Source organism: Grammomys surdaster, unplaced genomic scaffold (genome assembly GCF_004785775.1).
Source record: "Grammomys surdaster isolate TR1022 unplaced genomic scaffold, NIH_TR_1.0 371, whole genome shotgun sequence".
NCBI lineage: Eukaryota > Metazoa > Chordata > Mammalia > Rodentia > Muridae > Grammomys > Grammomys surdaster.
In genome coordinates this window covers 6,403,458-6,421,955 of record NW_021604790.1, presented here as the reverse complement: position 1 = coordinate 6,421,955, position 18,498 = coordinate 6,403,458, and the positions used below count along the sequence as shown (strand labels likewise).

At 47.1% G+C, this 18,498-nt stretch overlaps 1 protein-coding gene across 2 annotated transcripts in view; it reads left to right on the top strand.

Moving 5' to 3' along the window:
- Window positions 1-18,498, top strand: part of Tex2 (testis expressed 2) — a 109,738-nt gene that overhangs the window by 79,829 nt on the left and 11,411 nt on the right. For both annotated transcript variants that reach the window (XM_028780617.1, XM_028780616.1), the window contains exons 6-8: window positions 925-1,071; window positions 5,426-5,525; window positions 15,080-15,212. In XM_028780617.1, coding sequence (XP_028636450.1) covers window positions 925-1,071; window positions 5,426-5,525; window positions 15,080-15,212 — 380 coding nt within the window. The remainder of the gene's footprint in view (window positions 1-924; window positions 1,072-5,425; window positions 5,526-15,079; window positions 15,213-18,498) is intronic.

Below are 18,498 nucleotides of genomic sequence, written 5' to 3'. Positions count from 1 at the left end.
CTCAGATGGAAACAGAGTTCCCCTCTCTCTGGGGTATTGTGATGCTCAGATATGGTGATCTTCAGGAGTCTGTTATTGGCCTGTGTGTGTCTATGGTCAACAGCACTAATGCTGCCACCCTTGAAAGTACTGAGCCCACCAGCACATGCTCGCCACCAAACCTCACTGTCCCCCCATAGCTGCTGCTGCTGCTTCTCCTTCTCCTTGCCCACTCTGACCCACAATAGGACAGATTCCATAGTCTAGCAGCAGATGTTCCAGACAGATTGTGTGTGGGTAGAGCAGTGGGCATTAGAACATTGTTAGGCTGGGGTTGGGGCCAACATCTGTCCTGAGAGCCATGTTCTCATCCGGCCCTGTGGTTCTTACCTCCTCTTTATCGCATGCTGAGAGGGGAGGAGGGCTTTGGAAACTCCTGACTCTGCTAAGTTGAGTATCTCAGAGGCACGACAATGCAACTGTCAGTGTTTGTAAGCACCTCAAGAATATCTTGCCCTTGCAGGGGTCAGGCTGAACTTGAGTCCTGGCCATCATTTCCTCTTTGATGAGGATGGTCTTGACAGTTGCAGGCCCAAGCATTAACTGGGAGAAAGATAAGCAGGCTTTGACAGATAACTCTAGGACATGGAGTTAGTTGGGAGGGGAGCGTGGGCTGGGCAGGCTATCTTAGTGAGCTAGGGCTGTGCAGCCTTTGCTGGATCACGGGAGAACAGGCGGGAGCAGAGGAGACAAAGAGGTGCAGCTGTGACAGTCGACGTGTTTCCCGTTTCTTGCTCAACAGCACGACATGGGACTTGTAATTTAAAGGGAAGATGGACAAGTCACATGTTCCATTTCTACAGGAGGGGCTTCGGGGCTTGATGGAAATAAGCACCTGTCTGAGTCTCCAGTTTTCTGACAGCTAATTTTGGTCTCTTTTGCCAGTTGCCAGAGGCCCCACCCTCTGAGGAGGGAGAACAGGAAGCCTGGGTGAACGCCTTGCTTGGAAGAATATTTTGGGACTTCTTGGGAGAGAAATACTGGTCTGATGTGGTGTCGAAGAAAATCCAGATGAAACTAAGCAAAATTAAGGTATCGGTTTTCACACGAGAGGTCTCTCTGGTCCCCCACCCCTTCCCCTCTGAACGTTCTGTCCCCTTAGTCTTAAGTGAAAACACACCTTGATCTAAGTGTGCCACATGCATATCTGACCTGGATCACAGACTGACCTTGATCTGTAACTAAGTATCTAGAGACTGAGTCAGCTGCGTGTTTGCTCTTTCTACTGTTGCTATGTCATTACCCTCCCTAGGTGGCCCTTCGAAGCTTGTTTAGGAGAAAGGAGCTCCCATGGCTGATCTGTGTCTGAGTTAGAGACAGCTTAGACTCGGCCTAGCTTTGAGGTGAGCCAAGGCATGCAGAAATTTTGAACTACATAAGACCCCTTTCCAAACTGCTTTCCTTCCCTCAGCTAGGACAGTTAAATGTGTCTGCCACCTGACCTTTGCTTTGGGCCAGATGTCTCTTTGTGTTGGACTCTTTCTTTGCTGAAGGAACACTCCTGATGGTAGCTCAGGTCTGTTTGAAAGTGAGTTTAAAATGCCTAAGGAGTCCTCGTGTCTGTCATTAAAGGGAATGCTTGCCAACCAGAGACCTGTAGAGCTTCCTGAGAAGTAAGCTGGTGGCCTGCTCAAGGTCCAGCCAGGGAGAACAATTTGGTCACTAAGGCTTCACTGAGAGTCCTGTGATCAGTAGCTTACGTCAGAGGCTCTTTGGGGCTACAGATTCCTTTGAGAAGCAGAAACTTGTGGATCCTTTTGCTAGAAGAATGGACGTTTTTGTAAAACTTTGCATATGCTCTCAGGGAGTTCAAGGCCTCCTGGTCAAGAAAACTTCAGACTAAGGTAAACTTAGGTTTGAAGAAAGATGTGGACACAGAGCAGCTCTGCCTTGAGTTTTTCCTTCCTCAGGACAAAACAGAATTTTTTTTTTTTTTTTTGGCTTAGTTGAGCTATGACAAGCTCTCTCTGCCTTCTACAGACCAGTCTTCGTTCTTCCCCAGTAAAGAAGAGAGGCTGTCTCCTAACCTGAGGAGATTTTAGTGCAGGGTAGGCTGAGGGTTGACCTGGCTCCTGCTAGCCAGCATTAAGTGTCCCTCTTTCTTGGGGGACGGGATGTCAGCAACCACCTAAATGGTACTTGACCTCTTTGTCACCTTGGGAAATCTCCAGGCAAGGCAAATAGAGGGGCCGTCTCTGCTCCATTCTCAGACACTGGAGGGCTGTGCTTCCCTGGAGCAGGAAGAGAACAGAGCATGCCTGGGTTCTGGATGGATGCTCACCAGTTCCAGAAGTATGAACTTTCGAACTAAGAGTAGAAGGTCCTGGTGCCTCATCCCTGGGAGAGGACAAAGGTTCTCTCAGTCCAGAGAAGGTCTAGGGAAGCCTGCTTCCATTGCTCACAACAGTGCTTGCAGTCCACAGCTTAAGCTCCTCCTACCTTTTCTGGTTAGAACGACTGAGTTAGCAAGTAGTTGAGGTCCAACGGTGTCCAGGTCAAGCTTGGCAGCTTCATCCATCTCTCCCTGCTGCTCCTCTCATCCCCGCCCACGTGTGATCTGGAGACAGAGGAGACCGAAGCAACAAAGGGCAGAAGGATAATGCCACTTTCCTCCATGGTTCCATACGATGGCTCATGTCAGCCAGAGGTGCATCTGGTATCCAGACTGTGGGTTTAAAGCAAGCAGCATTTCTGCCCCAACAGCAAGTGAACTCTTTGTCTTGGCCCCTGTGGCTCACATCCATCTTGGGATGCTCGTGCCCTTTGGCAGATGCTGTCGTTGCACACAGGCTGATGCTCCTCAGGGGATGAGCATCCACAAATGAGAACACACCCCACACACCTGGTGGTTCGGGCCCTAGTTGAGTTTACTCAGGAGGGTAAGGAGCATGACCCCTAGTTCCTGACTCATGCAGGACCCTGTAGGTTTCTGGTTGACTGGCAGAGGAGGGACTCTTGCTTTCTTCAGCATTTGAAAGAGGCTGACCTAGGGGGAACTGCGTGAGGAGAGGTTAGTTGCGATGTGCTAGCTTCTTGGGGTTAAGCAGACCCAGAAGTCTCTGCTGGCCAGCCCACTCCTAACACTCAGAGGTAACTAGAGGCTACTCACCAGGCCACCTCTTCAGTGCCAGGAACAAACAAAAAGCACTGTGGCAGCCTGTCAGGTGGGACAGACTTTCAGCCAAGTGACATTTTGTAGATTGGTAGAGATGCCACCACATTTACATTGATGCTTTTTAGGGGGTGGGTGTCTAAGACAGGGAGCACCAATTCAGACATGTGTGACTGAGGGCTGGACATAGTAGCTCAGGTGATACCGTTTTGCCTGCCTACCGTGCAAGAAGTCCTGGGTTCATTCATGATGGCACCCATGTGTCACTCCAGCATTTGGAAAGTAGTGGCAGGAAACTGAGACACTCAAGGCCATCCTCAGCTATCGAGTGAATTCGAGCCCAGCCTGAGCTACATGAGAACTTGTCTCAAACAACATTGGTTATATGCCATGTTCATGGATGCCTGTAAAAAAGCAGAGGTGAGGTTCTCCAGCTGGTAAATCCTGACAGGTCCCACTTTCTGCAGAGATCCACTGTGTAGAGGGCAGTCACCCCTGACCAGGTGCAACCCCACTGTGTGTTAAGTTTAAAAAAAAAATCTTAATTTTTACAAGTTAGCCTAATGCTTAACTAGATAAATATAACTTAGACAATTCTGGAAGAAAAGAGAAGGACTTATAAACTATAAAGCTGTATCATAGCCAGGTGTGGTGGTGCGTGGTTGTCATCTCAGCACCCAGGAGGCTGAAGCAGGTGGAGCATCATAAACTCAACGCCAGCCTGGGCTACATGATGAGACCCCCACAAGGGGCAGGGGAGATAGACAGACAGAGACACAGAATTATAAAGCTACCATAGGGGGAATTTAGATGCTGGTAGTTAACATTGCAGTGCAGACTCCAGTGTGGTGGGAAGCTAGTATCCAGAAGTGCTCGTCCAGATCAGGGAAATAATCGATTACTTGCTGGATAATAAGCGACGGGATAACCAGCCGTTTGGGAAAAGTACTGAACCCCTACTTCAGACCTTAGGCTAAGCTGCGTGAGATGGCATGTGTCTTTAGATCCAGCACTGGGTGGCACAGATAGTCAGGTCTCTCTGAGTTCAGTCCAACCACGGTTACGTTGAGATCCTGGGAATGGGGGAGCCCTTACACTAAAGTAACAAATGACCTGAAGATTAAGAACATACAAACCCAGCCTGGCCGTGGGGCTGGGCCCAACACTCTAGAGGTGCAGGCAGACAGATGTCTGAGTTTGAGGCCAGCCTGGTTTACAGAGCAAATTCTAGGACAGCCAAAGCTACACAGAGAAACATTATCTTGGGGGAGGAAAAAAAAAAAGGAGGAGTGGGGGAGAAAGAGAGGGAGAGAGAGAATATGAGAATACAAATCCAGTCAGAGGAAGTATAGATAGGTCATGGTATGATCTTGGGGTAACTTGGGGATTCTGAGAAGGATGGCAGTACTCGTCTGTTATTCCCTCTGTGAGAAATCCCTGCTGATAGAGTTGGGGGCATTAGACCCAGCAGGGACTAGATGGCACACTCAGATTTGTAGCCAGAGGAGGTGCAGAAACCCAAGGGGAGGCTGCAGTCTGCCTGGGTCAGCAGAGCTGGAGAGCTGTGGCCCACCCTGAAGGGGCAAAAGTGGCGAGCAGTTAATCAGTCATCTGGGGAGAGCTGTGGGAGTCGAGCTGTCTGTCTAGGAGTGCTGCCCTTCCCTGAGTGTGGGGGCAGATGCTAACATTTCTCCCCGCATTTTCCCTCCCCTGGTCACTGGTGTACCCTGATGGCCATATACAGCCTGGAGCCAGAGAGACCTTGGACACAGGCTTCCTGGGCAAAGTCCTCAAAGACGTGCCTTTGTGGAGCAGGCAGAGCATGGGAGGAAGACAGAAATAGCCAGCCCTGCCACAGGGGGATGTGGGGTTGGGTTTTAGGCTTTAGTTTTGGTTTTCACAGTTATTTCTAATCCTGTGGTAAATTTGAAATGTAACAGTTTCTTACCCTCTGTTCCTCATTCTTACCACATGTATTCTTACCACATGTATCCTCCGCCTGGCAGGTGTCAGGTCAAATGCCACTCCTTACAGATGCCTCTTCACCTCCTCAGCCAGGACAGCCATCGCTGACCAAGTCCACACCTAGTGCCTGCTTATGAATGAGATTATAGCATTTGTCTGTTTATTTGTTTCCCCTTCTCTGGTCCGTACATAAAGATGTGACCCAACACCTTACCCGCTCTCTCCTCAGCCAGTGCCTGGAGCTCTGGTTGACGTTAGTGTGCTACCAGCTTCCTGGGGTCTCATTCACTGTTTGTTTCTTTTCTGCAGCTCCCCTACTTTATGAATGAACTAACACTGACAGAGCTTGACATGGGTGTGGCTGTGCCAAAAATCCTTCAGGCCTTCAAGCCTTATGTCGATCACCAAGGTAACGCCTAGTTGACTGGAGAGGACTTGACTGATGGGTGGTAAAATGCTTAGCTGGCTGCAGTTTTCACACCAAGCCTGTACTTAGAAGTCCTAACCTCCTGTCCATGTGTACTATGGCTTTCGTTCTCATTCTTTAGTTTTTAAACTTGGGGTGGGGGTGAGGGAGAGAGATTGGGGAGTTGGTGAGGAATGTGCGAGCTGAGGTCAGAGGTCAACTCTATGGAGTCAGTGCTCTTCTTACCTTTAAATGGGTTTCAGGGCTTGAACTTAGACCATCCACCTTGCATGGCAGCAAGAACATTCACCCACTAAGCCATCTCAGCAGCCATCTTTGGTTTGTTTTGATTTTGTTGTTTCGTTATTGAGATGGAGTCTTGCTATGTGTCACCCAGGCTGTTCTTGGACCTTGCTCTGTAGCCCAGTCTGTCTTTGAACTCACGATCTTCCTGCCTCGGCCTCCCTAGCACAGACATGAGCCACCACATCCTACAAGTGACAGCATTTGTTTACAACATTCACGGTAGGAAACTGAGTGGCAATAAATCTAGCTTCCTTTTTCTAGCTCCCAGTCTGCACCCTCAAGCCAGTTGCTGGGTTCCAAGCTTTTATGTGAGCTATAGCCCTTGCCAGGGTGTAGCAGTGGGCTAGGGTTCAGTGGCACTGTCCTCTCATGGGCTCCACGTGCCCCTCTGCACTGGGCCTGATTCCCTGAGAGACGCTGCTCTGCTCACTTAGCCCCAGAATCGCCTGCCTCATCTTCTAAGCTGTAAAGTCTTTGACCTTCACGTCTTGCATCTTTATAGTTCTTACACTCCTGTGGGTCTGGAGGATTTGAAAAATGAAGGCATATTTGAAGGCACTCTTTCAGGACCAAATCTGTCTGCTGGAGCATATAGCTCTTGGACTTAGGCTTGCCATGGTCACAATATTTATGCCTAATCTTGTGGTTGGAGAAAGAAAAGAATTGATCAGAATGTGGAAGAAATACAACTAATGGCACAGCTTTCTGTGTCTTTTATAACATGTGGCTTCAAAGGGCATCAGCAGGGAAGAGTCAGTATGTAGGAATCAGGAAACCACAAAAGCTGGGTGAGCCGGGTGGACAGAAAAGCTGTTGGCACACAGGGAAACCCCACCAGTTTGTTTCCTCCCGACCAACTTCCTTCCTTCCTTCCTTCCTTCCTTCCTTCCTTCCTTCCTTCCTTCCTTCCTTCCTTCCTTCTTCCCTCCCTCCCTCCCTCCCTTCCTTCCTTCCTTCTTTCTTTCCTTGAGACAGGGTCTTGCTAGGTAGCCCAGCCAAACAAACTGCCTGCTCAGCTCAGTTTCAGTATCCCCTGTCAGGGAAGCTCTGTCCCTTGAATCATGCTTAACATTATTCCCAAGGAGGCCTAGGAGCAGAGTAGAGGGGAGTAACCCAGCTTTTCTAGAGAATGATATTTGACATCAATCTTTTGTACAATTTGTAAGGAATAGACCAACTCCGGCCGTCAAATCACATTTTGTGAACTCAGTTTTCTGCTGTTGCACAATACAAAGAGAGTGAGTGTTCTGTGATTACACTTCACTTAGCACTCTGCACATCCCTCTAGCAGGGTTTGAGCTGTCAGGGCACACACACACTGATCTTTGAGAAAGACACAAGTCCACCTGGTCCCTGCATGCTGAGTTTACCTGTAACCCTGAAATCTGTCTGCACCTTGATCAGTCTGACTACTGTTGGGATGGGCTAGGTCCACAGAATGAAGCTAGAAGAGATTTAGACTCTACAAGTAGTGTTCTAACCTGATATAAGGTTGCTTCTTCTACACCCCTGCCCCCAGTACAGCATGGGACACAGTATTGAAAGGGGTGCTGCTGCTAAGTTAGCTGTGTAGCTAGAATCTCCGCCCCATCAGAGTACAAGTGCAGGGTCTTCCTCTGACCCATGGCCTCCCTGCTGCCCTTTGCTCTCTGTCTCTTCAGGAACTGGCCAGTAACAAGCAGTAAATAACCAGCTTACACAAACCTGATCACTGGGCTGTTAAAAGTAACTACTGAAGGTGCCCGTTGAGGGTTCTCACATGCTCACAACCTCTCCAATCTCAGCAGGCCCTTTCCTGGTTTAACAGAAATGTCTAAGGAAAGTGGCACTGGGCAGAGCACAGCAGGCTCTGCCGCATCCTAGTGTCCCTGTGGCTTTGAACTGTACGGAAGATGTGAGGCTGCATTTGGGCCAGGCTTTGAGGATAATTGGAGACTGTCTCCAGCTTCTTTCCTGGTTTTATGGAGCTGGTGTAAGACATTTCAGCTCTGCAGATCAAAGCCTTGCTGCCTTTAATCCACTTGATGCTTACTTAACTCCTTTCAGGGCAAAGTGTAGCTATCTGCCAGCTTGTATAACGGAGAAAATATTACCAAAGAAAGACATAAAGCCTGGGGGTTATTTGAATTTGACCAAATTAGGATTCCCAAGCTTTTGAAGGATGTCTGTATGACCCAATCAGAAGTAAGTATGAAGAATGCACTCAGATGTTTCTCAATAACAATCATGTGTTCCTGCAACTGTGAGACTGTATCCACTCTGTGTAAACAATAGAGTATGCTTTACCTAGGCTTAGGTGGCAGTTGTGTTACTAAGTGACAGAATCTCACAGGACTGCTATCCTATATGTGGTCCACTAGTGACCAAAAGTCATCATGCAGTGTGTGACTGTATGAGTTTGGGGTTTGGGGTTCTACTGTTCTCGGGCAGAGCCTTCCCTTCTAGGGAAATTGAAAGCTGGGATGACTTGGTAATGGCGGCACTCCTGTGAAACTCCAATACCCCTCTGAAAAATCCTTCCCAGGGGCTGGAAAGATGGCTTTGCAGTTAAGAGCATTTGTTGTTCTTCCAGAGGACCCAGTCTTTAACTGCAGTTCCAGGGGGTCCAGTGCCCTCTTCTGATCTCAATGAACCCTACATGCACATGGGTACACAGACATAAATGCAGGCAGAATACTCGTACACATAAAATGATAAAATAAAAATTTTAAAAAGAAAATGTTTAAAAAAAAAAAGAAAGAAAAATCTCTTCTGGTTCACATGGGCTGTTTGGGCTGCTTGGACTATCTTGCCTTAGCCATGCACTTTATAAATCCTAAGGTAGGATCTCTCTGTGTGGCTCTGGCTGGTCTAGAACGTGTCATGTAGACCAAGCTACTCTCAAACATGCAACAACAACCGTCTTTTCTCTGCTCCCCAAGTTCTGGGGATACTGTTGGCATACTGTGCCACGCCCGGCCTGCTGCTCTACTTTGGAAGCAGTGCAGATGTGACTCCATAGAGTGAGATGGCCAAACTCAAACCCACGGTCACAGGACAGTTCCCACACTCTGCTTCCTTGCCTCACATGGAGACCCTGAGAGCACCAACCTACCTGTCATGAGGAATACATGACTTAACACGCCAGTCTGAACAGCACCTGGTGATGGTGTTATTTTTACTATTACTATTGTTACCCTTGATGCTCTTGGAAAGCTTAGGATGTAGGTCTAAGGATGGATGTAGGTCTAGGTGGCTGTGTTGTGGGAAGACAGTAGTTTGCAGCAGGGTGCAGTAGTGCAGGTAGACTCAGCTGTTGGAGGTTGCCGGGAGACAGGAGGATCACAGACAAAGTTCAAAGACAATTTGCGCTATAAAGTGAGTCCCAGGCCAGGCTGTGCTACAGAGGGAGACTCTTTCTCAAGAACCGAGGGAAAGGGGCTCAGCGGTCAAGACCATGTGCTGCTCCTGCAGAGGATCAGGGTTCAATTCCCAGCGTCTACATGAATAGTTATAACTGTCTGTAACTCAAGTTGTATGGGATCCTCTTCTGATTCCACAGATGGCGTGCACACACATGGTGAACAGACAAACATGCAGTCAAAACTCTCCTACATATTTATTTTATTTTCATGCATGTTTTAATTACATGTATGTCTATGTACCATGTGCATGCAGTACCCACAGAGGTCAGAAGAGGGCATCCTATCCTCTTGGAACTGGAGTTACAAATAGTTATAAGCCACCATGTGGTTGCTGGGAATTGAACTCAGGACCTCTGGAAGAGCAATCAGTTCTCTTAACCACTGAGCCATCTCTCCCGCCCCTAAAAAAAACCTTTCTAAGGAGAGCGATTAAGAATTAAATTGGGTCAGCCTTGAGGACTTTAGGTGAGAGAACAATTGTAACATAGGAAGAGCTAACAGTGATGTTGTCAAAAGGCACATCCAGATCCAAGAAATTGCAGTTTCTGTGGTATCTGAGAGCATATGGCACCAGTCTGCTTGCCAGGAACAAAACAGTCCCTGGGGTGATCTTCCGTAACCCCAGCATGTGACCTTGATAACCTATAATAGTCGCTCTCTTCAAGCTCTGCTCTCTGGATGCTGGATGCTCACTTTCAGAGGGGAAACCACCCACCATGGTTAAAAGGAGGGGAAAGTGGGCTGGGTAGGGGAGGCTTGAGGTCAGCTCCGTGAGCAAGGGTCTCGGGACCCTGGTTGTAACTATCTACTTAACACAATCTTGAGTCAACTAGGAAGAATCTTAATGAGGAATTATGTAGCCGGGGTTTGCCTGTGGGCACGTCTGAGGGGGAATGTCCTGATTGTTGATTGAGGTAGGAAGACCCACCCTGGAGGTGGGTGGTACTGTCTTCATGAGCTGGTCCCTGGACTGTGTGAGAATGGACACTCGTGTGTTCCCTCTCTGCCCCTGACTACATGTGATGATTTGAGGACCCACCTTGCTTTCTTTGCACTGCTGAGCTGTAGCCTGGAACTATCATCCAGATAAACCCTGCTTTTCCAATGTTGCTTTTTTGTTAGGGCATTTGTCACAGCCACAGAGGTGAAGCTAGAACGCCTTCCAAGCAGCCCTGTTAACTCAGCCACAGAGTCAAGACCAGTGCGTTTAACAGTGCAAGACGGGAGCTGCTGTGTGGGGCCACGTGCTTTCTGTGGCTGTGATGGGAGAGTCAGGAGGACATGGGGCTTATTAAGGAGTGTGCATGCACACATACTCACACACATGCACCCACACTCACTCACACACAGTCCTCTGTTCTGGCTGTGGCCTCCCTTGTGTCTGGGGACATGCAGCCCCTTTTTCCTGATTTTTTTTTTTTTTTTTTTTTTTTTTTTTTTTTTGAGACAGGGCCTCATGTAGTCCATGCTATCCTAAACTCTCCGTGTTACAAAGGATGCTTCTCTGCTTCTGCCCCTCTAGTGCTGGGATAACAGATGTGTCACCACACCCAGCAGCCATCTTTATCCTGTACCTGTGTGCGTACATGGCTGTGGAGCCCAGATGCTGACGTCATGTATCTTCCTCTCCATCTCATTTTTAAAATGCCAGTCTCTCATTAAATCTGGAGCTTACCAGTTTGACTAGACCCTGGCCAGCAAGCCCACGGATGTCTCCACTTCCTAGCACTGGATTACAGGCTCATGATCCAGTGCTCAAGGGTCAACCAGGTCACTACACATGCACACACACTCACGTGAGTCCTCCCTCATGCTTGTAGAGCAAGCACTTTACCGAGTAAACAGGGTCATCTCTCCAGCCTCATCTTTAATCTTAATCATGGACTTCCTTAGGACGGGTTCCTTACAGCACCTGTCGATGGATATGGTGCTCACTCAGAGCTCAGCACTTTAAGGGAATGAGCTGTCTCTTCTTTGTGGCGCCCTTGTCAGCAACACTGAGCTCATGCCGGAGCCTTGTACAAAGAGCCTTACTGTTATTTGGTTGGTGATTAGTCCCTGAGCGCGGCTAGAATAGCAGCATGTAGCTGTCTGCGTTCAGGGTAAGCTGCCACTTCTGATGTCTGACCCCATCTTGACATTGTCACCATATCTGCACGTTTTCCCAAGGCAGAGACAGGCTTCCTAGTTGCTGTTCACTTCATCCTGTGGCCTGCAAGTCAGGGCCTGGGACATAGCAGTGGGATTAGGCCTCTGCTCTGAAAGGCGCATGCTCTTGGGTTTTCAGTGTGTTTCTAGGCTGCTAGTCATTGCCATAGAAGCATCTTTTTCAATGTAATGGTTAATAGTCTCCTTTTCTACATTTCTGCATCATATTAATTTGAAATATTTGTTTTCAGTTTATATCAGTTTTAAGTTCTCAGCCCATTCTTGAATTCATCTTAGGCTGTGGGTGGACCTCATGATGCATAGTAAGGGGTATGAAATCAGACGCTGGACCAGAGATACAGTTCAGGAGGAAGAATGTTTACCTAGTATGAACAAACCCCAAGTTTGATTCCCAGTACTCCATGAACTGAGAGAGGAGGTGTGTGCTTATAATTTTAGCACCTGGGAAATGGAGACAGGAGAATCAGAAATTCAGGTTTGTCCTCAACTACCCAGCAAGTAAGGGTATCCTGGAATACCTGACATCCTGTTTCAAACAACAGTAACAACAAAAAAAATAGAAAAAAATAAGAACACAGCAAATGCACCATAAATATCTGATCATATTTAGGTCTCCTCCTGAGGTAGGTCTCTGGTTATCTTGTACAGCCTTACCCTGTAGCAGCTGCAGCCAGAAGGATGGCCAGAGCGTGAGACCTGCTGGCTGCATGCAATCCTTCCTAAAAAAAAGATAGTTTGGTGTCCTTTGTATGTAGGTGAGACCTCTGCCCAGAGGTCAAGAAACTTAGAGTGAAACTCAAGCCCTAGATCGTGTAATGGACCTCTAAGCCTTTCACTTGGCCTTCCTGGAGGTGGGAGGAGAGAGCATAGCCCATGCGACTGGGGCCTGAACCAGCCTGTGCCCACAATAATACTTGGGTTTTTTGTTTGTTTGTTTGTTTGTTTTGTTTTGTTTTTAGTCAAAACAAACAACCAGATAGCCAGGGACTAGAGAACTGAGTCACTAGTAAAGGGCACTTCCGGTCACAGTGCTCACATTTGGGCAGCTCACAGTGGCTATCACTCCAATTCCAGGAAATCTGATTCCCATATGTACTGGTCTCTTCCAGAGTACTTGCTTGAATCCTAGTATCCAAGTTGGGTGGTTCACAGCTCCAGCTGGGGGAGGGGGGCCGGCGGGCGGGGAGGGAGTCCAGATGCCCTCTTCTGGACTTGACTGCACCTGCACATACCTGCCCCCCCACTACCACTCTTATATACATAATTTTTAAAAAGAATAAATTTGGGGAAAAGAAAGACAACAAAACCTCTCATTTTGGAAGAAGTAAAGTCTCAGTACTCTTAATATAACAGCTTTCAAAGACAGTTCATGCCATTAATATTATTTGGAAACGTGGCCAGGATTTCCAAAAGAAATTAGCGTCCTTTTTATAGTGAGTTAAAATTCCTACGTGGCCCTTTAGACTGATCCCTTTCTCCTGGAAGTGGTTAAGGACTAAATGTCTTTCCTGAAGCAGATGCACCGTTTATCTCCACAGTAACAGCATTTTGAAGAGTAAGCTAACTAATGGTTTTTTTTTTTTTAACTGCTTACTGTAAGCTAGAAAAGCAGTTTTTCCCGAAAAGAAGATAATCACTCTTGACCTGTGCCACTTAATTAAACCAAGTCATTCACGGAGAATAATTGCATTCAGTAACAGGAAGAATTTGTTGGAAACCAAATAGGAATTATTCTGCCTTTAGTGAAGAATTGCACCATTAGATTGGACGGTGCTTTTATCTAGGGGATAGCCACGTAGGGAGGGGCTGTTTACTGCAGTGGACTGAAAATGCAGCTATGTATGAAGAATGGTGTGAGATTAATTTCCTGCTTCCTCTTACATATTGTCACTTGTCGTATAAGGATCTATAAAAGTTTATTAGCATTTAAATAGCCACTTGAAGGATTGCATTTTGATTAAATTTCCATGAGGTCTTATGGAGCTCCAAGAGTAAGAAGCATCTCACGGAGCTTCTCCCAGGCCGTCCCCTCCTGTGCTGACAGGGAGGAGTTAGGAGGCATCTGTGTAGATGCTGCTCAAGTGGCAGCCATCCTGGTGAAATGAGAGATGAGCTATTGGCAGCAATGTCCTTCTGATGACTAAATTCTTAAAACTCTGGCATTAAGTGGTTCTCCAGATTTACCTAGATGCTCCTGGAAGTCCTTTTGTTTTTATTATTATTAGGTAATTTCCAGAAACAAATGGATACTAAAAATTTAAAAATTGGGGGCCTAGAGGCATGACTCAGAGGTTTAAGAGCACTAGTTGGTCTTGCAGAGGACCTTGGTTGAGTTTCCAGCACCTGCCTGGTGGCTTACAACCATCCGTAATGCCAGGTCCAGGGGCTCCAACATCCTCTCTGACATTCTCTTGCACCAGACATGTACACAGTGCACATACCTTATGTGTATACAAATAAAACAAATCTTTTCTTTCTTTCTTTTTTTTCTTATGTATATGAATAAGCTATCACTGATAACAGGGCATCAGATACCATTACAGATAGTTGTGAGCCACCATGGGGTGGTTAGGACTCAAACTCATGATCTCTGGAAGAACAGCCAGTACTTTTAATCGCTAAGCCATCTCTTAAACCCACAAATTAAATAAATAAATAAATAAATCTTTAAAAAACATCTAAAAATTTGGGGTGCGAGAGATTGAGAGAGAGAGAGAGAGAGAGAGAGAGAGAGAGAGAGAGAGAGAACAGGAGAGCACAGTGAGTTTATGGGGCTGTTTTTTTCTGTTTTTAAACCACTTATTATTGTTGGCAGGGAGGAGGTAGGATGGGGTGGCTTCTGCACGCAGAGGTGGGAGGACAACTTGTCCATTCTCTTCCTTTCCCATCCCATGTGGGCTCAGGGCGTCAGGCTTGGTCTACTAGGTAGAGGTGAGAGGCTTACAAGAGTGATCCCCAACAGCTCGTTACTACTAAGTCCCAGCCCACTGATGACTGGTGACTGTCTTATGGAGTCAGTCAGAACACAGTGAAGTCTCCTCACTTGGCAAACAGCAGCACATTGGCCACCCTTCCTGGGAGAGCTGTGGGTCAGCCCATTGCCTTCCGGGTATTTGTTTCTTTACTGTGAGGAGGAGAAGCCAGAGAGGCAGCGAGGAGGGAGAGAGAGGATGGAGTCCTTGCAGAATCCACGTGGGCACTGGATTCACTGTGACCCCCAGAGTGGCCGTGTTGGCCACTGCCCAGCATGCAAACCACTGAAGTCTTTCCTCACACGTTCTGATGGCAGAGCACCGCACGCTTTTCACCCCTCTGTTGTCAGTACAAGTCACATGTTGACTTTAATGCTAACTTAAGAACGCTGAAGGGTTTATTTTGTGTGTCTGAGTATTTAGTCTACATGTGCCTGTGTGCACCACATGCATGTCTGGTGTCCTCCAAGGTCAAAAGAGGGTGTCAGAGCCCTTGAAACTGGAGTTAGATAATGCCTGTAATCCGTCATTTGGGTGCTGGGAGCTGAACTCTTCTGCAGAGCAGCAAGTGTTCTTCACCATTGAACTATCTTTCTAGTCCTGAAAATAACAGTTTTGATACTGTAGTTTAGACTCATATTTCTTGGGAGGCAAAAAAGAAAATCAAAACAAAACCTTTTTTTTTTTTTTTAAACTGTCTCTCTAGGACTCTGGATCGATTTGGAAATGTCTTACAATGGGTCCTTTCTGATGACTCTCGAGACCAAAATGAACTTGACCAAACTAGGTAAAGAGCCTCTTGTTGAAGCCCTGAAGGTTGGAGAAATTGGCAAAGAAGGGTAAGGGGCTATATATGAATTTACTAACCAACCCTGGGGGCCCAGCCTCTCCATGCAGCCTTTGAGAGGCAGGTTGGGGCGTGGGAGCCCCTGAATGGCCGGCAGGTCAGTGTCAGCACTTCTGATCACAGAGTGACCTTCACACCCAGGGACTGCTATAGCAGCATACAATGGCCGTTTGCTGGTGCTAGCAGTGGCAGGGGTGACACTGTCTTAGTTATTCAGCCAGCATCACTGACACAGGCAAGCAGGAGAGACCCATCTGAGCATAAACCGTTCTGCAAATCAAGTCCTTACTCTGAAGCCTACCACAGCTCCGAGCCACAGAAGGCAATGGGTGGAGCAGATTAAGGTCCCCGGGGGATCTACCACTTTAATCACCAGCTCAGAATTATTTATAACGAGATGGTTGATTTTGCAGCTAAGAGGATGCTCCGCAAGTGTTCTGAGAAGCACTTTCCCGAAATAATACAATATTGATTTGCTTAGTAAATTCTTCTCTTTGTAGATAGTATATCTGTTACCCAGAGTTAATCTGATTTGGAAATATTTCAGAATTGTGAGGTAATTAATGGAGCCTGAACACCCAAATACACACCCTACCCCAGATTTGATGCCCAGATTCTTAACACCTTAAAAGTCACTGTTCTGGTTACACATCTAAATGGTAATACTGTTTTAGCCAAGTTAAAGGATACGGCCCCTCCCATCCTGAGTCCCTCTGCAGGGACTAAGCTACAGTGGCTGGAACTGCCACGGTGAACTAAGTGCAAGACCCTGGCTCTTGGGCTCTTTGCTTAGTGGTAAGCTGACTGACCCTCTAGATTTTCATTGCTAATAGACCAAGGAGGTTGAGTTGTGTCTTCAAGGACATTCTTTTGCTTAGGTTATCCTGACTTATCTGGGTTATGTGTTGAAATGTTCCTGTTTTGATAACTGGAGAATTGTACCTGCTGTACACAATCTAACTCGTATCTGCTGTCTTCCTTTCATTTTTCCGCTATTTGTTAAAATGTATTTGGATTCGGCAATCTTTGGATTTGTATTTTCTGGTGAGTGGTATTCATCAACTCCCTGTGTAGCATTTCACACCCTGTGTGCTGAGCCTCATTTGGTCCCATCCGAAGCCACAAGACAATGTCATTTCACCATGTTTCCAGACGAAGGCACAGTCCGAGGGCTCGGGGAGGCTGAGCAGGGGTGAGACTCTGCTGACAGAGTCTCCTAGACTTCCCCGTTGAGAAATGCTGGGGTCCTGATCTAGCCTGATCTAGATTTGATCTCCAGAACTTTTTTTTTTTTTAATGTATCTACTAGATGGTAGTGGGCCAGAGCTTGCTTTGGTTGTCAGCACCTTTCAGAAACAGCTGCACCACAGCACAGGGCTTCAGGCTCTGTTGGAAAGGCAAGGCGAACACAGGTGGGCAGCAGACTGCTTGGTCTGAGTCTTGTCTTTGATGTACTCCACAGTGACTATTGTTCTTCTGGCTGTCTTGGCTTTCCATTCGGTTTACATCCACAAACTGACTGCTCACGGGATGCCATGTTTCTTTAGACTGAAAAGACTCCCTTTCTTTGGGAATGTGGCTTTCATGGTAGAATGTATTTCTAAACCCGTCATTTCATAGAAGAATCCTGGATGTGACCTCTGTCTTTCTCCTGTGAGGATGTTAAAATACACATTAATATGTAATTTGCCATCACTTTTCAATGCAGAGAGAAATTACAACCTCAGAGCCCTTCCTTTTTGAGGAAAAAGGCCTGAGAAATGAACCCTTGGAGAAGCTGAGGACTCCAGACTCCATCTTTATCACAGAGAAAACATTTCTATGGTCATTGTTTGGCTCAGAGTTCTGAAGCATTGAAACCCCCTGAAAGCCCGTGCACGATACCAGAACCTAGTTCCAGAAGCACTTCTAAAATCTGCTTCCTCTGGTCCTTAGCCATGAACATGTGTGGCCACCTTGAGGCTAAGGAGAGAAGGGACAGAAGGCAGTCCATGTGGTGGCTATTACTAAACACCGATGTCTTTGTTAATACTGAACACCCTGGAGTGGACTGTGTAGAGGCCTGCAGCAGCCTCTTCTCCAGGTTCCCTCTCTAGCCTCCTCCACCTCTCCAGGCCTCGAGCCACACATGGCTTTGCCCCAGGGCCCACTCAAGTGACTGTGCTTTTAGGAAACTTCTACAAGTTCCCTCTTCTAGTGGGAAGATTGCTTATAGTGGTATCCAGCGAGCAGGACGGAAAAACTGAAATCTAGGTTGCTTTAGTCTGAAGCTCCCTTTGAAAGCCATTTATGGGCTCTTTCAACCTTGTGCTTCTACAGACAGCATGTCGCCTTGTCACACACTGTAGTTAAACCACTTTGGGGCAACAAGGCAGACCAAATGGGTTTCAAGGCCTGGGAGAGTAGCTCAGTGGAAGAACTTAGCATGTGTGAGTACCTAGGCTGTCCCCAGTGCTGTCTCAGTCCCCAGCGCTGTGGGAGTGGAGGGGAAGGAGACAGATGCTGAGCAGTCTAAACTTTAGAGGAAAACCTGTAAATGGCCTTTAAATAAGTCAGAAGAAATGCATCCTACATGACAGACCCTTTAAATGGGTAGTGGGGTGATTTTGCAATGTACTTGGTGCAGCTTGGGCCAGTGTATATACTCTCCCCACCCTTACCTAGGTCCCTGATCTTCTTAGGAGCCAAATATACCATGACTAGGTCTTGTCCTGGGTGTGTGTGTCCATATGCACGCGCAGGTTATGCCGACCGGTTTCTTAAAAGTAAAATAAAGTTAATGCATTCTAAGGAGTGAGGTCCCCACCCAGGGCTGTTGAATATGCTTATTTACTCTTCACTGAAAGCTTTTTACAATTGCCTCTGGCATCTGTGTCATTCTTTTAACTATTCCAAAGTGATAGCAATCAGCCTGCTTTGCAGGTAGTTTGAGAAACTACTGGAATGGGCCTGGAGAGATAGCTCAACCTTTAAGAGTACTGGCTGTTCTTCCAAAGGACGAGAGTTCAAATCCCAGCACCCACATAGAGGCTCACAACCATCTGTAACTCCCCTTCCAAGGCCATCTATTGTCTTCTGACCTCTGTAGGCATGGCGCATGTGTATAACACAGACATATATGTCCAGGCAAAAAGAGACAAACAGACAGACCCACAAATAGGCTGACTGATTGCTGGAAGTTGCCAGAAGTGATAATGATTATTTTATGTTTTTTTGAAACAGGGTTTCTCTGTGTAGCCCTGGCTGTTCTGAAACTCACTCTGTAGACCAGGCTGGCC